The sequence below is a fragment of the Haemaphysalis longicornis genome, unplaced genomic scaffold, assembly GCF_048455015.1.
Source record: "Haemaphysalis longicornis isolate Haplotype H1 unplaced genomic scaffold, Haemaphysalis longicornis Haplotype H1 scaffold_2, whole genome shotgun sequence".
Classification (NCBI taxonomy): domain Eukaryota; kingdom Metazoa; phylum Arthropoda; class Arachnida; order Ixodida; family Ixodidae; genus Haemaphysalis; species Haemaphysalis longicornis.
The window spans coordinates 195,951,598-195,977,138 of record NW_027526295.1 but is presented as its reverse complement, the minus strand read 5'-3'; the positions used below and the strand labels follow the sequence as shown (position 1 = coordinate 195,977,138).

The following is a 25,541-nucleotide window of genomic DNA, read 5'->3' as shown; positions in this document are numbered from 1 at the left end:
CAGGTTGGAACTTACCCAAATCCGCAACTGCTTAGTAAACTCTACCCAGGTCAATTTGAACCCAAATGCAAACATTGCAAAGCCTAGCAAGCATGGTCAGCATGATATGGACATGCGGACAGATATCAGATGGCACACACGCCTAGACACTTGGGAGTCTCTGATGCTCAGCTCAGACCTATAAGCCCAACGATTACAAACCCATTGATTGATACTGAATAAAAGTTTTTCGTTATCATCATCTCGCTAATGCTGAAAAACTCCTCGACATTCTCTGCTATTTCTCTGTGGATTAAAAATCCCACCCCGTGTTCTTTCTTCTCTTGGGGCCCACTGTAGCACATAATATGCCAGCTAGTGAGTTCCATGAAGCCTTCTCCTGTTCTTCTATCCTCAATTAACCCTATACTATCCCACTTAATGTCCGAGCGCACCTCTAGTAGTACAGCTAAGCTTCCCTCACTAAACCGGGTGCATGCGTTCACGTTCCCAAGGTCAAGTTTCAAACGCGGCCTGTCCGGACCCGAGATTCCGAGCACCCTCTGCTGTATCACTGGCGTGACCGCCGCCATGGTCGAGTGCTCCACAGCTGTTTGGGGCTGAGGGCTGAAATGTGCTGTGGCAAGTCAGAGGGGGTGCCGGCCTGCTACTTCACCAGTGTGTACGGAGCCTTTTCTGTTAAAGGAGTGCTCTTTGCGTACCCAAGAGCCTTCCTATAGCATGGTTAAACCTATCTGGTTTAGCCTGTCAAACCTCCGGGATGGTTATTACGTCCGAAGCAGGCAGCACTCCATACCTGCGTTGGTTGGGCACAGAGAGCCAGAAGAATAGCGATGAAGAGTACAGAGAGAGAGGCAGAGCGAGACTGACAGAGAGGGAATTGTCTTTAATGATACTAGTGAGGTTAGCGTGGTGTTACGAATCAGCCCACCGCTGGTCTTTGCTTCAACACTCCTCGGCTGTGCGGCGACGATTCAAACAAGCCGCCGACGATTTTAACAAGCTGCAACGTGCCTGGATCTCTGGCGCCTATCTATCGGCGCGATTCAAACCGATGTTGGCAGACGAGGCACGCTTCAACTTGCCCCAAGGACGCAGAAGCCCCCCGTCCGTTGCGGAGACCTTCTCTCTCCCCTCTCTCGGACTCAGCGTGCGCCGCTAATACCGACTGCTCACGAACTCTGGAAAGAGTGTTGTGTGAGTCTGTGCCGTTCGTGACGTGTGTAAAACCTAGAAAGACCGCTTGTTTTGACCGTTGGCGCTTCGGGTATAAATAAGACTCCTCCAAGCGCTGTAGTTCATTCCTGTTTCGAGCAGTGAATCAATGCTGTCACTCTGCTCGAGTCCTGTACAGTAACCTCGCCCATCGGGGCATTGTTCTTTGGCTTCGGTTCATCTCTCGCTATAATATAAACAATTACGTTTGCCTACGGCTTCTGGACTTCTTCACGGCTGCAACATTGGCTGGCCGCTCGCTTCAAACCACGCTACCATACGTATGTCGGAGGCGAGAGAGCTCGGGTCGGGTTGGCCTTCCCGTAAGCAGCAACGGGTTGTCAGTGGTGGGATGACAACGTCGCAACAACTTGTTGGCAGCGGTGGGATGGCAACTTCGTAACACCTGGAGCCAGCGGTGCCAGATCCAACACCACGGACGTCGAGGCAGCTTCGGACTTCGCAGAATTCACGGCGGTCAATGGTGAGTGCGGGACTTTTCTTCAGTGAGTTTTACAAGGCTTCTGAGGACAGTTGGTAGGGCGTGTGTTTTTGTCGCGTGGGTTATTCACGCAAAAATTTTTGGAGCAGTCGGAAAGCAGTACTCTATACCAGCCATGCAAAAGAGTCGCGAAAGAGTTGCGCTTCTTGCAAAAGAGCTGCGCTTGGATGTTTCGGATGCGCTGAGAAAGCCAGAGCTGATAGAGGCTATACTCCCTGTTGGGGCTGACGATGACGAGCTGTCTGAGTGCATTGAGCTGATCAATGGCAGGGAGACCGCTAAACGTCAGGCTGCAGACACAGAACAGGAGGAAAAGAGACGCGATCATGAGCTTCTACTCTAGCGAGAGAGGCGACAGCATGAGCTGGAAATGAAGCGTCTAGACATCGAGGCATCTCGATTTAGGCGTGCGAGAGACAGCAGCGCGCCAAGAGTGCAGTCTGCGGCGACTGAGTGACCTACGTTGCGACTGAGTGACCTAATGCGACGCTACAAAGTAGGAGAAGACATCGGTCTTTTTTTGGTGAACTTCGAGCGTACGTGCGAGAGGGCCCAGTTTAGCCGAGAATCATGGCCGCAAAAGCTGCTTACGCTTTTGCCACGTGAGGCATCCGATGTGATGGCCCGCTTGCCAAAGGAGGAGCGGAGGACTACGAGAAAGTCAAGTCGAGCCTCTTGCGTAAGTACAGGATGTCGGCAGCGGCGTTTCGCCAGAAATTCCGTGAAGCCGAGAAAGGTAAGGGCGAATCGTACTCGGAGTTCGCCTATAAGCTGAGGGCTAACATGAAAGAGTGGCTCAAAGAGGCAAAGGCTTTCGGAGAGCATGGCAAGGTAGTTGAGTGCTTCGGTCTCGAGCAGTTGTACTGCCGTCTACCAGAAAACCTGAGACTTTGGGTGCAAGACAAGCCAGGGGTAAATACTGTCGATCAGGCAGCTCAGCTAGCCGGCGAGTTCGTGGCACGACGAGGTGCGCAAGCGCCGAAAGACGGCCAAAAAGAGTTCAGGCCGAGGCCTGATGAGTCAGGCCGAAAGGCAGAGCTCCCCAGGAAGACAGTGGAGCTAGGAAATTCGTTTTCGTGGATACTGAATCTGGCCGCGAAAATGAAAAGAGCGTAGACGCTGAGGAGCTGCGCAGAAAAAAAGCTTTTGAAGCGCGCAAACAGGCTGCGTGTTACAACTGCGGCGAAACGGGGCATTTCGCTGCGAGTTGCAAGAAGGGCAAACTCGTCTTTCACGTGCTAGATCCGAGTGAGGACAGCAGGCAGTTTCTGGAGCCGTACGTACGTGAGCTAGTGGTCAATGGTAAACCGTGCCGAGTTCTTCGCGACTCCGGGGCGACGGTAGACATGGTCCACCCTTCGTACGTTCAGTCGGATCATCTGACGGGGCAGTGTGTTTGGGTGAAGCAGGCCATAGCAGCACGAAACTGCACCTGCCGATTGCTAAGGTCAGCATCGGAGGTCCGTTTGGTGAACTTGTCACGCAGGCGGCAGTATCCCCACAACTTCTTCCGGATTACAGGTACCTATTTTTGAACAGGTCGGATCAGTTGTTAGGTGAGAAGGGGTACAATTTTGACAAACTGCCGAGCAAAGAATCAGCTAAGCTCGCTGCGAAGCGCTCAAGTAACGATAGTGTAGCCACCTCTGAGAGGAATGACGAGACTCAGACAGATAGCGAGGATGGGGCATTTCCGAAGGCTCACGACAGAGGGCAGCGTAAATACACTGTGTGTGAGGCCCGTACTGTGAGCGGAGATGTGTCAGCGTCGTCGTGTTCGGTGTGCTCAGGTTCACGGGAGGCCTTGAAAACGGCTACCGACCCGAACGCGCGCAGTTCGCAGGCTAACGACGTTCCGCGGGATAGCCAAGACCGTGACGTTAGCGAAAGGAGGCAACACGAGTCTGTTGAAACAAAGGGTGTTTCTCCGGACACGAGTTCAGAACCGAGCTACGCTGGGGCAGAGCCGGCAGTCGAGACGCTGAATCGTTTTCACGGTGCAGCTAAGCTTGAGGACGCCGCAACTGAGCAAGTCGCTAGCGTTCCACCTCCAACTCAGATACTCGATGTCGACCAACGGCCAGCCGAGCACGTAGCGATTCCGGTGTCGCCTGGGGGTGAGCCGTCTTCTGAGACCGGGCTGCCCGTACCTAGACTGGCCTTGACAGCCGGAAACGAGAGCGAAAACACCCTCTGGTGTTCGCTTACCTACAGTGTCGCACAAAAGTGCGACAAGAGCTCCCATGCGCGCCTGCCTAGTTGCAGCGCCGCGCGCACGCTTTGCGCCGGGTCTCAGCGGACCTCGGAGCGGCCGAGAACGCAGACGCACGCCTTGCTCGAACGGTGGAAAGTAGAGCAGTTTTCTCCGCGCGCTCGAGAAACTTCGCGCAAGAAGGCCGATGTCATCTGGACCGGTCGCAGCAGCTTTCAGAAAACAGGCGCACCTAAGGTGCGATTCAAAAAGGGGAAAGCTCAGGGGAATGACGAGAGCTCAAATCGCAGCTCTCAGCGCGAGTAGTGGCCTGTAGACGCCTGATTTTCTCAATTTCACTGTTTTTCCTGGAGCAGGTTTCGCCCTTTACAATTACGTTTCTTTTTGTGCGGGACATTTCCAATCGCACGAAATGTCACCTTTCAAGTTTGTGTGCTTGGATAAAGTGCTGCGGTGCTAAGATATAACTACTGCAGTTATTTATTCGCGTATTTTATCGCAACTAAAAGCCTGGTAGAGCTTCAGTGTGGATTTGTCTTCACACTTGCCGGCGATGCGATTGTGTCTTCCTGTGTTGTTCTGTTGCTTGCCTGACCAAGCCAGAGACGTTCTTGGGGAACCACTATTCGTGCAGTGACCGGCCCGGTGAAGCTCCAGCACGGTGTCGTACAGCCTAGGCCTGGAGTCAAGCACCTGGCGAGCACTTCTTTCCGAAAGCATCCCTTCTGACAACGGTTGAAGACCCGTATCAACCCGGATCTCGGACACCCTGCGAAGAAGCTGTTACGAATCAGCCCGCCGCTGGGCTTTGCTTCAACACTCCTCGGCTGTGCGGCGACGATTCAAATAAGCCGCCGGCGATTTTAACAAGCTGCAACGTGCCTGAATCTCTGGCGCCTATCTATCGGCGCGATTCAAACCGATGTTGGCAGACGAGGCACGCTTCAACTTGCCCCAAGGACGCAGAAGCCCCCCGTCCGTTGCGGAGACCTTCTCCCTCCCCTCTCTCGGGCTCAGCGTGCGCCGCTAATACCGACTGCTCACGAACTCTGGAAAGAGTGTTGTGTGAGTCTGTGTCGTTCGTGACGTGTGCACAATCTAGAGGGAACGCTTGTTTTGACCGTTGGCGTTTCGGGTATAAATAAGACCCCTCCAAGCGCTGTAGTTCATTCCTGTTTTGAGCAGTGAATCAATGCTGTCACTCTGGTCAAGTCCTGTACTGTAACCTCGCCCGTCGGGGCATTGTTATTTTGCTTCGGCTCATCTCTCGCTATGAAGTAAACAATTACGTTTGCATACGGCTTCTGGACTTCTTCACGGCTGCAACATTGGCTGGCTCCTCGCTTCAAACCATGCTACCACACGTATGTCGGAGGCGACGGAGCTCGGCTCGGGTCGGCCTTCCCGTACGCAGCAACGGGTTGTCAGCAGTGGGATGACAACGTCCCTACACTCTTAGGCAAAAAGGACTAAAATAGGGACTAAAATACAGCCATTAGTCTTCGCGGTTGACCGTTCATCTTCAAGGGGAGTATCTGCGGCAGAGTACGTGCCGTGAGCATAAATGCGGACTAACTGTTCGTCCCCGCCGATCTATAAGGAGTAACGGGAAGACGAAACGCACGCAGTTAGTCTCTCTTCTGCGTCGTTAATCCCCTAATGGCGTCGTCGTTGCCCTTTCGCGCATATGTCTGCGAACAGTTTTATATTTCCAAAACACAAGCAATTGCAGTCACTGGGTGCTTTAGATGGTGCCACGGGAGAAACTATTGATGTTAGTTATAAGAAAATCGCCTAGGGTTAGTAGAGCGGCGGGTAATGGCAAGGAGCGGCGAAGCGCGATTGCCATATACGCTTCTCGGCGAGGTTATGTTGATACGCTGTGTTGCATACGATTCGTGCGCGGTAATAACGGCCAATGAAAGCTTTCAAGCGCCTTAACAGTAACGAAAAAATTAGTGACAATTGCAAAAGTGGATTCCTGAGCGTAATGAATGTGTATATGTTTAACAGACGAGAAAAAACGCATGTTGCTGATGACAACTGCAAAACAAAAATGCTCGCTACAGGTAAGCGTCTCGAAGTTACCTTTTACACTCGGTACATAATTGCCTTGGGCACCAAAGCTATGACAATGCTGCAACTGCTGTAAAACCCGCTTGCATTTCCCAGTCGCAATCGTCTAGCGACACGAATTTGAAGAATTCGGGGTAAGCAACACCGAATTCGCTTTCGCCGATGCAGGAAAATATGGCATGTTTCCTTATTCTGACACTCACACAGACGATACCTTTCACATACGTTACATAGAGCACTTAACATATGTATCGAACAATAAGAAAGCTTAGCTTGCGCTAATTTGTGCGGAAACAAATGAGTCGTCCGATCGCCCAGCTACCTATCTCAACTAGGCGACGACGAGTTCATTGTTATTTACGAGAAAAACTATGGTTGTGAGGCTCTACTTCGAATCGAACTGAGCAATAGTCCCTAAACCTAGCAAAGCGCTAAGTGCAAGGCGCAAAACGCGGTCACGTTCGCTTGCACAGATAGAAAAATTCGGGCACCAGTTGCAATGGATCTGTTGCGTTATGCACAGAACTACACGCTTTACACTAGAATGTTATCAACCGCGGCTACCACCCGGCGGCGTGGTACAGCGGATAGCGCGTCGGGTTCCTCGTGTATATATCCGGTCGTCAGGGGTTCGATCCCAGCCGGTGCCAGAGTTTTTTTCTTTTTTCTGCACTTTACGCAGTTCGTCCTTGGGGAGTATCGGAACGGACCATCCGGGTGGGGGACTAACCGTTCGTCCCCTCGCAGTTAGTCCCCGAAGGGACTAATGATTGTGGCAGAGGCCGTTAGTCCCCGAAAGGACGAACTTTTAGTCCTTTTTCCCTAAGATTGTACAGTGGCCAAGGAGCCTAGCCTGCTACACCAGATGTATGAAAAAACGAAATCGATGAAGAGATGATGATGATGACTGTGATGAAAATTATGCGCTCATTAATAGAGTCCTGTTTAAAGAGTCTGGTCAAGTCCTGTGCTTCGCAGAAAAGACAATAGAGCTTTTGCCGCTCGAGATGTTCGTTTAGAGTTAGAACAAAGGCTAACACGTCACTTAAAGTTAGTCCTCTACAAAGCGGAATACCCAAGGAGACTAAGAGGGACGTCCTGGCTTTTCTGTTTCCGTACATTCACAGTCCTCGCGCACATCACAAAGAGTGCAGAAGGTGGAAGCGGCCTGTTTCATCTTGAAGCGAAAATAACTTGTGTAAGCGACATTTAGCCGCACGCGGTGAAGAACCGTTTCGTCATGCTTGGACAGTTCGTCAGGCATCTTATAAAGGTGCCGTGCGGGTCTATGGAGTGAAGCGGCGCGTAACTTTGCGGCGCTACAGCCCACATAGATCGCTAAAATCTCCAGGCAGCCTTGGACACAAGGGCAGAAGCAACTCGTCTGGAGAGCAGTATCGGTATCAGTGGCCCGTGCAGATCATGCGCGATCGATGCCGTAGTGTCCGCCTTGTCGTTCCCAGTTATACCACAGTGGGCAGGGATGCCCTGAAGCTCAACATGATGGTTTGCATTTAAAGCTTGTAAGTGCAATGCATTGATGTCGAAAACAAGCTGATCTTTTGGGTACGATTTTAAGCACTGAAGGGCCGCCCGGGAATCCGTGAAGATTGCCCACCGACGTCCTGGTTGCTCGATGATGTAGGCGAAAGTAGCGCGCAGAGCGACAAGTTCGGTAACCATGGATATCACCCTGTGGCTAAACGTTGCGCTGAAGGCGGTATGGGAGGACGGAAACCAGATTCCCATAGCCGATGAGGTAGCTATCACAGATCCATCCGTGTATAGATGGGTGTGGGCCCTGTATTTTTGGAAGATGAGTTCCAAGGTGAAGAACTTTATGGCAGGGAGGCGATATCCTGTTTGCGGGTAATGCCGGGCACTCCAGTTGTAATTTGCAGACACGGGTACATCCAAGGCGGTTGTAGCGACGGAGAAGGGTGCTGGTAACACAGAGGCAGAAAGTTTCGCATTTCAGTGGCTGAGATGAGTGCTACTAATCGTAGTAAAGCGCGATGGAGCTCCTGCGCGCCAACAGCAAGTGGTGCAAGTCGTCGACACTCCACCATCGTTCCCACCGTGGATGTGGTCTGCGGAACTCCCATGCATACCCTCAGGACTTGCGCTTGCATACTTTGCAGAACTCCACCACTTCCTTTTGAGAGGGGAAGTACAGGAAGGCTGTAGCGAAACAATCCTACGCACATGACATCATACAGCAGAAGAAAAGACGGGATGTTGCATCCTCCGGCGTTACTAGATATCATGCGGAAGATGTTGGCGAAGGACGCCAGCTTGTCTTGTATTCAGCGGACGGGTTTTGACAAAGTCAGAGACCCTCCAAATATCACACTCAAAAACTTGTTGTTTGGAACATAGGGGATAGTGCAGCCTGCAACGGTGAGTCCATATTTTGATATATCACGCTTCGAGAAAGCGATTGCAGCGCTCTTGCCAGCTTATATATCTAGGCCTCGGGTTCCTATAAACGCCGCAATGGAATTGATTACCCGTTGCAGTCTCGCACGCAGTACCCCCCTGTTGCGTCCAGCACTCCATATGCAGATGTCATGCGCCTACAAGGATACTTCCACTGACTGTGGTAAACACTTCTCTGTGCCCATCGTAGCCATCATAGTGATGTTGAAGAGCGTAGGACTGAGGACACCACCTTGTGGAACACCACGGGTCACTCTGTATAGCGATGTGTCACCGCTGTCCGCTGCCATGTAAATGCATCTATCAGTTAAATAGTACGAGATTCATGCATACATGCGACCCCCAAGGTTCGATGACCTCATGGCCGAGCATATAGCTTCATGGTACACGCAGTCGTACGCTGATTTGTTATCAAGGAACAGAGCGATTTTAATGTTGCGCCGTGTATTGACTTGTTTTATGCTATTAGCAAGGGCTATGGCATTATCAACGCTACTACGTCCCTTGCGGAAGCCAGACATCTGTGGCGGGTATGCATTGCGAGTGGTCAGGTCCCAGTCGAGGCGATGGAGCACTATTTTTTCCATGAGCTTGCCGACGCAGCTCAGGAGGGCAATAAGACGGTAAGACTCGATGGAAGTCTGTATCCGATGGAAGTCGGATGGAAGCCACAATACATCCATGTTTTCATTTGTGCTCTAGGCTGCCAGTTTCCCAAGAACGATTGAAGATGCCTAAAAGGCACTTACTTCCCTTTCCGCCCAAATGGGAAAGGGCTGTGTAGCTGATCTTGACCGGAGCCGGCGACGTAGCTTTCTTGACAGAGGTCAGCGCAGCGACGAGTTCTGCCATAGAAAAAGGTTCAATCATGGGTGATGTTATGGCGAGGGCAGGCGCACTTGTGGGCGACAAGGGTCTTATGTTTGATGTCGGCGAAGAGGTAATTTTTCTGCAGAAGGCGTCTGGAGCGTCTAGGTCGCAGTGTTCGCGCATAGCGAAACAGAGTTGAAGGGGTGAAGTTGTGTCGGTGTTGCCCGGAAACTTCGAACCAGGCGCCATATTCCTGAGAGTGGCTTCCTGGGGTCCAACTTACAGCAAAAAGAAGTCCATTCGCGCTTGGCCACCTTCTTCATGTGCCTCTGAATAGCCTTCTGTGCTCTTCTAGCATATCGGATATCGTCCGTTGATTGCGTCCGGCGCGCTCTTCTTTCGGCTCTCCGATGCACAGCACGAAGCCTTTCAAACTCTGTATCAGCGGTAGTATGCCTTCTCGGTAACTTCAAATACTTAGTGCAAGCAGTGCTGGCCGATAAAAGTGTTTGTACTAAGTCGTCATAGGATGACGATCAGTCCACCTCCTCCTCTACTGTGGATTTGAAAGACGTCCAGTCAGAGCAATGCAGTGTCCGTTCAGAACGACTGCCCTGTAAGCCATCCACAGTGACGTGAACCGGAACAAGATCGCTGCCGGGCGTTTCAATGTCTGATATCCAACTTGTTCTAGATAGCAGGTGAGTGTGAAGTATCCCGCGTATGACGTTGCCCCTAACACGGGAAGTAAAACTGCGACAGTGTTTGTCTGATTATCTTTTTATACGCGTGGTTGTGCTAAACTGCTTTAAAGTGAGAGAAGCGCAGTTTTTGATAATAGTTGGTCTTGATTCAGTTTCATGCATTTGTACATTTATTTAGCTATAAAGTGTTGTGTTTTTTTTTTGTAGGTACTGCAGCCTCCCACGAGACTTTTTCGTGGTGGGTTTAGATAAATGCAAATATGTATACAAAGCAAGACAAAGCAAACAACACAACACACAAAATGCACAACAATAAAAAATAGATTGCTTACTACAAACACTTTTCGAATAAAGATAATGACTACTGTTTAACTGCTTCGTTAGGAAGATCGTTCCGATTAGCGGTAGTGCGAGAAAAGAAAGAATATTCGAAACCGTTATTTCGATTGTTCAAAGGCGTTATTTAAAACGCGTGGCGGTGCCTTGTGTTATAACCCATTGAATAGGTTAAAATACGGTAAATGACAATGAAGTAATGTCGCTCAATCAATTGAAAGAACTTCAGGCGGCAAATGCGGTTTCTCTGACACCGCAGCGACATCCTACTTTGTTGAAGGAGGACTAATATTGAGGTGCGACCATACGAATTGTAAATTAATTTTGCAGCCTTTTTTTGCAACCCTTCTAGTTTATTTACACTATCAAAGCAAGCCATCCTATCTAGCCATCACAGCAAGCCATCACACTAGCCTTTGTGAATAGGTGCTAGATTGTCGCTGCATCTTTTATCATTGATCGGATAATTGTATTGTATGCAAATTTGTTGTGAATCGGAGTGCACTTGGGGGATGTCAGTGTGCGATGCCTGTCAAAGGCTGGACACTATCATATCAGATGAGCGAGGCCGAAAAAGTGTATATATGGCGATAAGGACATAGTGGGAGTAGTTATGGGGCGTAAGACTTGCTATAGGTTTTGGGCATACGGGGTGCATTGGTAAGAAACTCTTTAATAAAGTTTCGCAGGAGACGGAGAGGTATGATATCTGTAGTTTTTCGTTTAAGCAGGCGCATAAATTCTCCTTGGGCTGGTGAATGCGCATAGCTGGGAAGCACGAGGGTGAATATGCCTCACTGATCAATGCGCATCGCTGAGGACGGACCGGCACCAGCGAAGGTTCGGAAGGAATACTCTCCTGAGCAACCTGTTGGGCTGCTGGTTGCTTTGAGAAGATGGTTCGTGGCCAGGTATCCAGTCTTTACGTATGTTCGTAGAATTGCGGTGCAGGAGTTGCATTTGATAAAGTATTTAACGGACAACAAGATGGGTTTATTTGTGAGATCAAAAAGCTGCGAGAGCTTAGTAGGAGTATAAAAATGCATATGCAGGGCAGTAAGATGAATCAGAATAGTCAGGAATGCCGCTGCATCACTTATGACGTATAAATTCTCACTGAGGCTTTCGAATTGACGCCACAGTGAATTAGTGTACCCTGAGCGCGCGGACGGTTCAGGGCATGTGAAGGTAAAGGTTTTGTGTCTAAAAAATACATCACTTGTCCTGTCCTGAAAGTACAAGATCTGTGGATGCTGCTGCTAGCCGAGATGGAGCTAGCTTCCCCATTTAGCGCATCAGCATACACACCCGGTGTAACTTCACTATTCTACCCTATGTGGGACCTCCAACTTACCATTTGTATTATCCACGCCGCTGATGCTGCCAACCGGGTTGTTTTCCCGAATCTTCTCTCCAGGTACTGGCAAAGAGAGGAAGAAATAAAGAACATTTTAATTAAAATTTGTAAGGTACCGTCCAATTTAAAACTGTAGGTCCTTTTCACGTGCCATCATATAATGGGTTGTAAAAAGACCTTCCTTCAGTTAGAAGGTAAATTGCCGGCTTGCGCCTATTACCTTATTTTTACTTTACTAACCCTCACATCCAGAATGACCTTTTTTCAGTTCCTTTATATGTTCACCCGCGTATTCATCACAAATCCATAGTAGAAGTGCCATCCTGCGGCACCAATCTGTGTTTATTTCATTCGTGCCAAAGACTGCGCCAGAATGGAACCACCTTTCCTCCTCGATCATCAAAGTCCCTGATTCTTCAGCTTTCATAACGACCAGATCAAACATTGTCTAATTTATCTTACCCATTCCGCTCCAGAACTCGCTAGAGGCCTTAAGAGTGCGTAAAAAGTGATATAAATAAATACCACTCCACCTAGCAGTACTTTAACATACAGTATTTAGAGAGCAGCCATTAAAGCCTAGGTGTCCACATCTCAGCCAACCTAAATTGGACGCTCCACATATAACATATCATTCGCAAAGCTAACCGCATGTTGGGTCATCTGCGCCGTAACTTTTCAAACTCCCTAATCCCATTGAAACTTTTGTTTTATAAAACACTAAACAGGTCAAAACTCGAGAATGCTACGCCAGTCTCTTGAACTACTGCTCTTGAAATGGTACAAAATAACTCTGTTCGCTTCATTACCTCCAACTATAAGAGTAGTGCAAGCATCTCGTCCATGAAATCCAATATCGGGCATCCATCTTTAGCTTCCCGTCGAACCACTTTTCGTCTTACAGTTTCACAAACTATACCATCATCCCACTCTACGCAACCAACTCATTAATCAACCGCAATACATTTCTCGCTTATTCGATCACGCTCAGAAAGTTGGCATCGAACATAGCAGCACACATTTTTCCGAAACATTCATCCCCAGAACATCCCGTGACTGGAACCGCCTTCCCCCAAATGTCGTGTCCATAAATGATAACCATTTATTTCACAATGCATTAGCCAAAATTGTATAACCAGGATAATTTGATTTGTTGCCATAGTTGTTGTATTCTCATGTGGTATTGCCTTGTTTGTGTAACCCAATCCCATCTTTAATGCCTCTGGCCCTGAGGGTATGATAAATAAATAAATAAATAAATAAATAAATAAATAAATAAATAAATAAATAAATAAATAAATAAGCTTGAACATCTGTTGCGAAGGAAAAGTAATTTTTAAGAGTCATCATTGTATGAAAGACATACTTTGTGGACTCATCCTTTCTTCGTTCTGCTACGACCCCGAAAATGTCAGTAGGAGTGTGGGGCAGAGGAAACGGCTTACGAAGAAAACGGGACACACAGCGCTGCGTATGTCCCTTACTCGTACTTGTGTGTGTCTTTATTGCGCTGTAAAGTTAACATGTTGAACCAACTAGCCCAGACGTCAACCTTACTAAGAAACGGCTTCTCAGGCCACAGTTGAGTAAGTCAGGTATAACCTGTCTCAAGAAGAAGTGACAACTGGGCTAGTTGGTAATGCATATGGGACATCTTGAAGGTAGCGCACTTAAACAAGGACACTAGCGAAAGAAACGACAAACCACAGCGCTGACTCACAACTGATTTTTATTAGAACAGACACACACTTAAATACTACAACCCAAACCCATGTGACCAGACATCATACATACGTCACAATACAGCGTATCATTTCTAAAACATGACAGGCATAAAACAGACTGTGTGGATGTAGGCGCGTGTTATATTTTACGTTACAGAGCGATTTAAAAATTCAAACTCACTCTCATGTAAATGAATCGACGGCACACTAAGGCACCACACCCCCTTTTTTCTTATATTATATGCCTCAATAATCTCGCGTGTTAACTTATCCCTGTGCACAGATAAAATAACCGTTGTAAGAAATAACCGTTAAATAACCGTATAAGAAAAAAGGGGGTGTGGTGCTTTAGTGTGCCGTCGATTCATTTACATGAGAGTGAGTTTGAATTTTTAAATCGCTCTGTAACGTAAATATAACACGCGCCTTCATCCACACAGTCTGTTTCATGCCTGTCATGTTTTAGAAATGATACGCTGGATTGTGACGTATGTATGATGTCTGGTCACATGGGTTTGGGTTGTAGTATTTAAGTGTGTGTCTGTTCTAATAAAAATCAGTTGTGAGTCAGCGCTGTGGTTTGTCGTTTCTTTCGCTAGTGTCCTTGTTTAAAGGGACACTGAAGTGAATTTGTCAAGCTCCCGTTTGTGCTTGCACTGCGTAGACTGGCTCAAATTAGCACACTTTTCACCGTTTTTACGATTGACAAATCGGTAATTATTTTACAAAGCGCGAAAGAAGAAAAACTACCATGCGCGGTTTGCGGCAGCCGCACCAACTAAAGCTGTGACGTTAGGAGGAGCGGGCACCGTGATTGGACGATGCCCAAGGTGAGCAACCAAAAAAGTTTCGGTTTCGGTTCTGTAAAACACAACCGTTGGCGTTGTTGGATGGGCATTCTCAATAACTCAGTAATCATCGTACCGCACTTCTGCCATGTTGTCAGCTGTAAAAATGCATAAGGATAAGCCTCCTAGGACGGCTTGGAATCGTAGCATTCACTAGCCGAAACCTACGCAGTGCATGAACGCCCTCCGCGTACCCGCAGACGCCCAAATGTCATGCGCTTTTCCCCCATATTTGGAGCTTGCCTCCCTCATGCCTGTATCGTAAAAAGCGTGTTCGCACCAGGCCAAGGGTCTGTTCATTCTGGCCTGTGCCCACTGCCTGCAAGCAGTCGGTGCTTATGGCAACAGCACGCCAACGAGAACTCGCTAGCGCGCCAGTGCCAGCCTGCGCGCGTTTTGTGAACTAGTTCGTGGAGCCATGAACGTTGCGGCCCAAAAAAAGGTGAACTCAATATAGAAAACATCATCGGAAAACGAAAAAGTTAACTTACAAAAAAAAAAAAGCACACCCGTGGGGATTCGAACTCCTGACTTGCAAAATACTTGCGGTGGCATATCTAGCGCCTCAAACCACTGGACCACGGAGCTTTTTTTTTGTTTATTACCGTTTGTCTCAAACGAAAAACTAGGTTACAGTAATTTTATAACATTCGCCACCTTTGCGATAAACACAAGTTTAAAATCTCTTCAGTTGAACAAGGTCATCAAGCATTGGTAACCATTCAGGTGGTTCGCTTAGCGCTTTGTATGCCTCACGTATGTTGACCATACTCTCAATGAAATACTCTCTGGCGGGCCGCGCATTGGGATCGGCATGCCTGTCAGCCATCCTTGTGCGCCACAAGCTGTGCATGCTGATCAACATAAACATGTCGAATGGCACGCCCCCTGTATCACACACAGACAGAAAACGGATCCCAAAAGGGTTTATGGGCAGGTCCTTCTTAACAGTGCGCTTTAGGACGTCCCAGTGAAATCTCGCGTCTGAGCAGTCTAGAAAAATGTGGTCAATAGTTTCCGGCTTTAAGCATATGCGACAGTTAATGTTCCAATGTATGTCTAATCCTTTCTCGTGGAGCCATTGCTTTACAGGAAGCGTGCCACTGTGGAGCTGAAAAAAGAAACTTTTAACGGAGACGCGCACGGGCATTCTCTTTACCCTCTGGAGCACATCGCCTTCCCTTCCAACTGCATACATAGACCTGTATAGGGGAATGGGTAACATAACATCAATGAGGTCCTTATATAACTTTTTGCGTGGTACGTTGCTCAAGTACTCAATCGAAAATCTCACTTTCAATAATTTGAACGCCCATACAACTTCGCGCAGGAAACCACATAGACTCGTTCGTCTACCCCCAAAAGAGGACACAACAAATTCAGGTATGTGATCACAAAGGCGCACTTGAATGACAGTACGTAGAAAGGGATTATTCTGATCCCTTAAGAAACAAAACCTGGACACAATCTGCTTCAGAAACAAGTGGCAGAGCCCCAAGCCTCCTTTTCGAACCGCGCGGAACAGGTTCGAGCGGCTGGTCCGCTCCCAAGTCGATCCCCAAATAAAAACCGCAAACACTCTGTGTAGCTTCTGAACAGAAACTCTCGTCATGGACAGCACCTGAAGGACGTAGAACACTTTGGCTACAAGAAATAAGTTGCACACAGTAGCTCGTGCAAACATCGACAAATCCTTCCCACCCCACCGGGTTGTCTGAACTCTTGCGCGTTCTGTTTCCAGCGTCCAAAATTCGGTAGGCTGCCTGTAGTTATTGAGTGGTACGCCCAAGTATTTGGCCGGAGTTAACGTCCACTGCATATTTTCAAAAACCTCAGGCGTGTCTTCCCACTCCCCGTGCCAGAAACCTAGTGACTTTTTCCAGCTTATAGCACTACCCGTATGTTTACAAAACTTTCCAGCTTATTTTACTGCCTCTCGAACACTTTCTTTGTCGCTGCAGACTATGGCTATATCATCCGCATATGCCAATATTTTTACTTCGCTCTCAAAGAACTTATAACCACTTATTTTTCCACTGTTCTTAATCTTTAAACAAAACGGTTCCAAGTAGATGGCAAACAACAGAACACTCAAAGGGCAGCCTTGCTTAACCGACGATAGAAGCTGAATACCTGGCGTAACTTGCTTAATTGACAATAAGACTAGCGAAGCAATCCCGATAACACATTTTCACCCCATCCAGTATCACAGCACCCACATTCACGTACTCCAGAATACAAAACAAAATTTCATGTGCAACACGGTCAAACGCTTTTTCAAGATCGAGTTGAAGTATTGCCACATGTCCATTACCCGCATCGCAACACTCTAGGATGTTTCTCATTGTATGTACATTAGTGAAAATTGTCCTTCCTTTAATCCCGCAGGTTTGGTGCGGGCCAACAATGATATTCATTACTGTTTGCAATCGTTTAGCCAACACCTTCATGTATATTTTATAATCAACATTTGTGAGACTAATTGGACGGTAAGAAGTTACGTACAGAGAGTAATTGAACAGAATCCTCGGTTTTTGGTACCAAAACAATGTGTGTCCTGCAAAAAGAGAGGGGCATCCGGTTTACTTTGTATGCGTCGACCAACAATCGATGTAAAGCCGTGGCGATTTCGCTTTTGAACATTTTGTAAAAGGCAGCCCCCAAGCCATCAGGCCCGGGCGATTTTCCTCCGGTTAGCTCATCTATTGCCTGTTCAATTTCACTTATACTGATCGGAGCCTCGAGCTCCGCCTTGACGTCATCATCAAGTTTGGTCATAAGAGGCAAGAATTCAGTTTTAAAACCCTCTTCAACGTGCAGTTTTCTACCAAACAGATTATTATAGTAGTCGACAAATGCACCTGCTATTTGGGCTGGGTCTGTAGTGAGCTTATTCTGATGACAAATCTGCTTGATTTCTTTCTTGACAGCATAGCTCTTTTCGTCACTAAGGGAGCGCTTAGTAGGGGCTTCACCCATCCACAAACGCTCCGATCGAGCTCGAACAACTGCAGCTGCGTATCTATTTTGATCTATAATCTCGAGCTTCCCTTTTACTTCCCTTATTTGTTTGTAGAAAATCCCGGGGTTGTAGCCATCACTACTTATTAGAAACTCTAATTCACGTTTAAGCTCGCTTTCTTTTTTCCTTTTTTGTTGCCGCAAGATGCACCCTCTTTCAATAGCAAGCATTTTAACTCCGCTTTTAAACTCTTCCCATGGCTCTATGAAGGTATTCGCCTTTGTCTTGAAGAGTTTTTCTAAAAGGCCATTGACACCGATTAGAAAGCAATCATCCTCAAGTAGCTTATCATTAAACTTCCACAACTCCCAGTTAAAGCGAGAGTGTTTCGTTTTACTTCCTAAGGTAAAATATACCAGAAAATGATCACTGAATGAGACAGGCATGACTTCATATTCACCACACATTGGTACCAATTCTGCTGATACGTACGCTCTATCTAGCCTAGCGTGACTAGCATGCTGATGGTGCGTGTACCGCGGTGATTTACCGCAGGACATAATGGCACCAACATCTTCTAATCCATGTTCCTGAATCAGCTCATTGAGATAACGTGCGCTAGGATCACGAATTGGTTTGTTTTTAAATCTGTCCTCAGCATAGCAAACACAGTTAAAGTCAGCCAGCAACACGATAAATCTTTCACACTTCAGGTATGGGTCAATGCGTTCGAAAAAACACCTTCGCTCATTTTCGTCGTTCGGTGCATACACACACATTACACGCCACTGCTTATTTAGATATGAAAAATCTCAAACAGCAAAGCGGCCCGTTTCGCAAACAACAACTGTCTCCTCTACGATTCCCACCGTTTTACGAAGGAAAATTGCACATCCCCCCGAATGGCCATTGGCATGAGACACACATACATTGTAGCTTGCTGCAAAGGGTTGTACCATCCGGTCAGTTTGTTCTTGACTCTCAATCTTAGTCTCTTGTACAGCTATAACATCAAGTTCGTGTTCCATGAACAGGCGACTAAGTTGATACTGTCTCCGTTTTGCAGACAGCCCTCGTACATTAAGGGTACCAATGCGTAATACTGTTTCTGTCGCAGTTGTCATTTACAAGCAAGAACAAATGAACTTCACAGTACATACAAAATTTCCGGCCAGTGATTGAGTACAAAGGAGTGCCAATGCAATGCTGGGAAAGAAAGGAGGGGTGGGGAGGAGGAAGGGGCATGAATCACACACACAGCACATTCTCCTTCTCAACGTGGGTCGAACCGTCTTTCGTGTCGCCGCAACTGCTTCCGTCCCTGAGTCAACGTTCACGTGGGTTCTGTTGCCGCCGGGTTCTTGCTCGCCGCCGTAATGGGCTTTTTGCGGTACGGCGAGCGACGGGTGGGAGCCGCTTTAGGAGGCGGCTCATCCGGGTTAGCAGAAAGTCCAGTACTGGTCTGGTCGTCGCTGTCCTCCCGCTGCCGCTTCGGTAGCGTGCTGGTGCTGTCCATGTCTTCCGCTATCTCTTCCTCAGGAGAGGGGACCGGGGACACAGGTTGCACTTTTATACCCTCACAAGCACCTGTGGGCATTGCCTTCTCCTCGGATTGGACGGCAGGTTTTCCCTTCACAACGCTGTTGTGCCCAGACTCCTCAGCTGTTGGTAGAGTCTCCTGCCCGTGCACCGCACTAGAGGCTTTTCCATCGGAATCGCCATTTGCAGTATTACCCGTCGCATCAGCCGCCACGGTTACCACCTCCACGCCTCCACCGTTAGCGGCTTCTTCGGCATCCACTTCGTCCATGAGATGTTCCGAAATATCGTTGCCGCCTACGGGACCGGCGACACTGGCGTATGTTTTCACACACGCACTCTCATCGTGCCCGAAGCGACGGCACCGGGAACAGCGCGGCACCCGGCACTCTCGACGAACATGGCCGGCGCTCTGGCACCTCAGACAGACAGGCGGCCTACCTGGGACTACGACGAGCGCAAGGTCACTGGCGACGCGAAGTTGGTGGGGAAGGTCATCGATGGAGACGCCAGCTTTCAGCTTCAACGACACGGTGCGTGTCGTCGAGTTTTTCTCGGCGCAGCCCTGTACTCGCCACTTTTCCTTCGCCACATCGGTCACTCTCCCGTAAGGAGCAAACGCTGCCCGCACTGCGTCGTCTGGAACGTTGTATAACACCCAGTGCAACTTCAAACGAACGTCTTGATTACCTGGATCTATCACGAGGCACCGTCTCTCCTTCACAGTGATGCTTGCGGCGGCCACCAGCTTCTTCACACCGTCTCCGTTCTTGAAGGTCACAGCCCAGCAGTGATTCATTTGGTACGCTCCCAGAGCGATTACATCGGGAAGCAGGCCCAAACAAAGGAGCGCGTCTCGAAAGTCATCGACGCGGTATGGCCTTGCGCTCGGGTCGGCGTGCAGAAAGACCGTATTTAAAACTGTAGTACCTGTTGGCAATTGGGGCAGAATGACTTGATATTCCTGGGATGCAAAAGCCTGATTCCTGTTACCGCGGCCCACCTGGGCCGCCAAAACCGCTCCTTGAACGGAACACGACATTCTGCGTCTGCACGCTAGCCCGCTGGCCTTGGGAACATAGGGTATATATTGTACAACAAGTTTACACTTTTATTTAGTTTTGGCATTTCAAGTAACTTAGGTGACTATTTGTTGTATTGCGCTCGTGCAGTAAGCGTCGCCCGAGTTTCCACAATAGCTCACGTCTAGCAATTGCATTTCGTAGACGGAAAAGCGTTCGCAGATGCGTAGTCGTGCTGCTGACCGCTGTGCTTGTTCGCCCAGCGCAAAAAAGTGCTTCCCGCACCCTAGTTTTACGCTGTACGGTAAAAATATCAGTTGATTTTATTTCCTTAGTACCTATATTGACTTCGCTGACTCTTCTCCCGCATTCAAGAGGCCTTATATTTTCCTACTGGCGTACCAGTCAGCGAAGCGTCGCATGTGCGCTTGTGCAGCGCTTGTGTGAAGCGACCTTGACTTGGAGCTAGATACAGTGTACAAACTAACCAAGTAAAGAAAGGCAGATTCTACCATTCACAAACGTGTCCTGGCTTCGTTTCAACTGAGCGAACGAATTGCGACGACCCGTCGGCGGCCGGCGGACGAAACGCTGTGCCGACTGACTGTCTGAAGGCATGTGGAGCCGTGCAGTAGCGCAGCCAATTGCGAGCTCGGCTCCTCTCGACGTCACACGAAAACGCCGCAGAAAATGGGCGAGCGTAAAGAGAGGAGGACAGCATTTTCGAATTAATTTTTCTACTAAATAAAATCGCGTAAACGCGCCCAGGGTGGTCGAGACATGGTCTGGGGACTTCGGACTACAATTTGCGCAAGTAATCTCGCAATGTTTACATATCACTTCAGTGTCCCTTTAAGTGCGCTACCTTCAAGATGTCCCATAACCTGTCTCACCAGGCAGTGAATATGAAGGCTTGATACTCAAGGCTGAGTAAACGTGATGCGATCTTAATAAAAATTGGCCGCGTATCTGCTCCTTTCGTTGCAAATGTCGTCAAAAGACGATAGTCTTTGTAGACATTTGCCAAGGAAATGCCACCCTTTGCTTTCCCGCTCACCTCTCATGCTGTTCCTGTACCGTCGCGCTCATTCCAAGGTAAACACACTAAAGGTTTGCGCAAGGCGATTTGAATTTACCGTGTTCCACTGCTAGAGGCCGGGTTCCTCGATGCCAGCGCTGCAGTACGGCGGAGAAGCGCGTGAATGGAGGCGGCCGACTAGAATGTTTATAGAGCCGCGTGGTCGTGCTCCACGTGCGTTCCAAGCAGAACGTGGAACCTAGCTAGTGGAACCTTTCGTTGCTGTTGCCGCGTGATTTTTCATTGGCCGCCAGGAGGCGGCGGTTTTCTGCAGTAGATGTAGAATATCATTTGCTATCGAAAAACCTAGCATCCATGAATTTTTTAATAAAGGAACACTGCAAATATCCCTTGTGTACTAATTTCCTGTCTTATATTTGCGTAATGTCATGTACTTGTTCAACAAAGTTGACAAGTATGAGCATATAAACCGGGCTCAGACGTTTACATGTGGCTGTGAGTATATAACACTGTTGCGCAATATCAATTTTACTTTGGCCGGGCGGCTGAATCGAGTCACAGACAGACAGACGGACGGTCAGACAGACAGACAGACAGACATAGAGACAGAGCGAAATGTCTGGGTTTAAGTATTATAATCAAGCTGTGGTATGTAATGCAAGTTTTGCATTGTTCAAGGGCTAATATTCAGAAATTTCATCGTGTGTTCGCCGTGTTTATCTGGAGTTCATCATGGGAAAGAACGAACAGAACGAACCTCTTTCGGAAAGTGCGTGAAGGCGGACTTGGTTTATCGCACTTATTTTTAAGGCAAGTGGTCAATAGATTTCTGTTTCTTCGTTAAGTTGAAGACGCGTTTCTCAGGAGGGTTTGTCAGCTGCGACTTGGAAGACTTTTGCCTGAATTTGTTGTGAGCTCTGAGTACATGAGGGGAACTTTACGTGGATTTTTTAAGGAGGTGGTGTGGTCATACCGTTTTCTTTCAGTGCGTTTTTCTTTAGAGTACTTAAGCGGGGTGCGTCGGAAGAAACTGTACAAAGATATCGTCGAGAGTGTTTTGCCAGTGCCAATATACCGCAGCAAGTTTAATCTATGGTCTGAAAGAGATGTACTTAAGCGAGTGAAAATAATGACGGTCCCAGGTGGAGTGAAATCTTTCTTTTTTAAACTCCATACTGGAACACTGGAAGTAAAGACCTAGATGGAGGAAAAGGGATGGTTTCTGCCATGGGGTGTGCACTGTTTTCTGTGTCGAAAGCCAGAAACAATTGAGCAGGTGTTCTTGGACTGTTGGGGAGCGGTGTTCTTTTGGGATATCCTCTAGCGAACACTCAAAAAAGATTTGCCTGTGGATGCTTACGGTATTAGGTTTTTGAACGTTGGGAATGAGGACGGTGTGCAGCTTGACACAATTATGCTGTATGGACTACATAGCATCTGGAGAAACAGGATGGCGGTACGCTACTCCGACCCAGATGCCAGACTCATCAGACACTACTTCGAAGAATCAATAGGTTCTTTTGTGCAGATACAGAAATTTCAGCCCTCTAAACCAGAGTGGCTACCCACAATTGATGCATTGTTGGTAATGAAAGAATATTGAAATCACCCCGCTTGCACAAGAAGGGCTGCAGTTCTAGTGTTTGTATTGAGTATTAAGTGTACACATTATCAGTTACGTGTGTTTTTGTTTTGTCATCCTGTCAAAAAAGGCAATAAAGAAAAAAGTAGCCCAAGAAAGACTATTGTCTTTAAAAAAAACGTTTTGTTAGAGCTCATTATGTTATTTTTACTATAATGGAGTACATGGCAGGGGCCTCCAATGGCGGTTGCATAACACGTACGCAGTCTGTGACCCGTCGGCCAGGCAGATAGAACTGAGCTCACTCACCATTACCTTCTTTCAGGCTGTACTCACTCAATATCAGGCCCAAACCACTCGTCTGTACATAAAATCAGTCTTACTCACTCATGCCATGCTCATTTATACGTTTACTCCCGTGTACTCATGCTCATTTTATTTGAGGGCTTTTTTCGTAAGTGACCCGTTGAGGCTACTGTAGTGCGTAACAGATTCTTCCCGTGGCTCTAAATATTTACCTGTACGCTGGAAAGAGTGGTATGAGCAGGGATATTCCTCTCATAGCCAGTCCTACTTATCAGCTTCACGGCCAGCAGAACCTACATAATTCTCTGTTCTTCATAATCCTACTAATCAAGCCAGAGCAGCCGAGGTGACTTTCGCGGCCACGAAAAAAATGCAGTAAGCTCCATTTAACGCTTAAGACTTGAAGGTAGCGAAGCTGTACGCAACGTTTACGATCATCACAACGGTTTAAGTACATGATTTCAGGCGATTTGCTTCTTCTTCGCCGCCGCAACCTTTACTCTATCTTTGTTGCTGTAACGGCGAAGAAAAAGCGAATCGGCTGCAATCGTGGACGACGCGAGGAGGGGGCCTTCTTCCAAGAACGAACGAACGGAACGCGCACACTTAAACTAGGCGCTGCAGGTGCGAAGTGTACACAATTATGTGTTCTGGCTAGAACAGGCGGCGTGATTCCTCTCCACACAGCCGCGGCAGAGTTGAGTAAGCCGTTTGACTCTCGGGTACTAATTCACACTCGTGGCCGAGTTGGTAAGGTGACTGACTCTGCCAAACCGATTCTGCCGTCATGGCCTTTGTTGGAGTTTTCTGGTGGCCAATGTTGGAATCTCTCTAAGTGGTATTCTCGGCTTGACGAACGTGCGCTCGAGGTACGCGGCGAACGCTGTAGTTTTTTTTTTTGGCAAATGTTGGCCAATCTTCCTAAGTGGGTACGCTTAGCTTGATAAATGCGCGCTAGAGGCACGCGTACACAAGCGCTCGGCATTTTCTTCATATTTTTTACTGCGGACACCATACATAAACAATTTCTTCAACAGCTCCCCTGTAAAAAAAAAAAAACACATGCCTACATTCGTGTTGAATGCTTCATGTTACACGTATGCATACACGCCCATGGAAATTAAAAGTCCCCCCCCCTCTTTTTTTTAAAATTGTAAATGAAAGAAAAGGGGGGCCCTTACCTTCAGGTAAACACGTTGTATTCTGGAGCCCCTAAAGGGTGCACCCTGTCCTCCGCAACTGAAACTGAAACCTTTCCAAGACCGAAACAGCACTGACCTCGTATACGCTGATGACCTGGAGGTCGTAGAACACAGGCAGGAAGATGTAGGCGGAGATCAGCGTGCCGAATATGGAGGCGATGCTGACGACTACGACTTGAGTACCAAAGTAGTAGATTTCGGATGGCACGCCCAGGAGGGCGGCGGCTGACAAGAAGCTGGCCATGAGCGAGAATGCCACGGGAAACACGGACATGTTTTTGTTGGCCACCAGGTATTCGCGGGCGGTCCGCTGCCGACCACCCGTGAAGCGATAGTAGATGCCAATAAGCGATGACAGAAGGAGAATGACCGCGAAGACAGCGTAGTCGGCCGCAGTGAACGTGGCGGCCTTCGCTTCCTCTCCTCCCATCTTCTCGCTCGCAACTTCTGCAGGTCTGCACTAGGGCGCAACAAGACGTTCACTATTGTTAATGGATGCTGCTCGGCTTCCCACTGTAAGATAGAGCACTCACTTCCCACTGTAAGATAGAGCACACTATTGAGAGGAAATAGCGAGATTTCTACTGCTCACGTAATTTCAAATACAATTTTGAACAGTACAAGCCGGAACACTGAAAAGCGTTCAACGGGTGCTGGCGGAGCGACCGAGCTGTCATAACATAGGCCAGCACAAGTGGCGTGACGCATGTGGCTGCAGATATTTAGCGGCGCAGTAGGTGTGAGAATAAAAAAAAAGATAACTTGGGGTAGGCTACTGCGCTGAGGTCCGCATGCTTAACCTGCGGCAGATATCTTTCATTCCTCTGTCACAAGTTTCAGCTTAAACTGTGGGGCTGGCAACCTACTCAACACGAACAAGGGTACTCGCTTATTTTTTTCTTCAATCTTACGATAACTGCAGTCAACTTCATTTGAAAGTTATTTGCAAACATCAGGAACAAAATGCGCGAAACTAGTGAATGCGCTGTGGCCTCCGGCTTACAAACGTATGTCGGTTACACTTGAGAACTACATGAGTGATTTGAGCATGGGAAATGTAAAGGTAGACGTTAGGTGGGTAGCAAAGCATGTTTCGGCTAACATTGTGTTGTACCTGCAACAAGGGTGATTGAAGAGCTTCCCCTCCGTACTAACGGAGAGGAGCAGAAGATGCAAGAGTAAAAGGATGACCATAATTAAAGGGCGCAATCGCAGCACTACACACTTGCGCTTCAAGCCCATAGGGAGAAGGTAATGCGTACGCACCATGTCATGACTGGACAAGGTGCCCACTCCACGTTTCATCCATTAACAGACTGCACGTAAAAAGAACCGCTACCTTTCACACGACACTCGTTCTTTGGATTCATTGACAATGGCTTTCACAAGGCATTTCTTCAAAGTTCAGCAGGCGCCTTCATCGTTTCACTCTACAGGTGATATTCGCGAAGAACACATGCATGTAATCGGCGTACACTCAAACTTCACGGTGTCCAGGCAGTCACTCATTATTTTTTGTACAGGCCGCGTTGGGGCTGGTTTGGGTTTTGGTCGGGTCTAAGTCAGGGTGCACGGACTACCAAAGCCATCTTGGGTTCCCTGCGGAGCACAGGTCTGGACGAAAGTTTACGGGAAACTTTATTGCAAGGCTCTGTTTTATGACTGA

General features: G+C 48.1%; 2 protein-coding genes across 2 annotated transcripts in view; both read right to left on the bottom strand.

Moving 5' to 3' along the window:
* The window catches only part of LOC144168465 (putative sodium-dependent multivitamin transporter), a 97,323-nt gene extending 73,018 nt beyond the window's left edge, over positions 1 to 24,305 (bottom strand). The window contains exons 1-2 of the mRNA XM_077697445.1: positions 23,952 to 24,305; positions 11,649 to 11,714 (exon numbers count right to left, since the gene is read on the bottom strand). Of these exons, the coding sequence (XP_077553571.1) occupies positions 11,649 to 11,714; positions 23,952 to 24,305 (420 nt within the window). The remainder of the gene's footprint in view (positions 1 to 11,648; positions 11,715 to 23,951) is intronic.
* On the bottom strand, positions 18,519 to 19,766 carry LOC144170940 (uncharacterized). Its single transcript, XM_077700936.1, has one exon. It carries the CDS (start codon positions 19,764 to 19,766, stop codon positions 18,519 to 18,521), a length of 1,248 nt encoding a protein of 415 aa, XP_077557062.1.
* Positions 24,306 to 25,541: the final 1,236 nt, after the last annotated feature.

Excerpts from the sequence above, each read along its gene's own strand:
- LOC144170940 (XM_077700936.1), bottom strand. The coding sequence starts at position 19,766 with ATGTCGTGTTCCGTTCAAGGAGCGGTTTTGGCGGCCCAGGTGGGCCGC.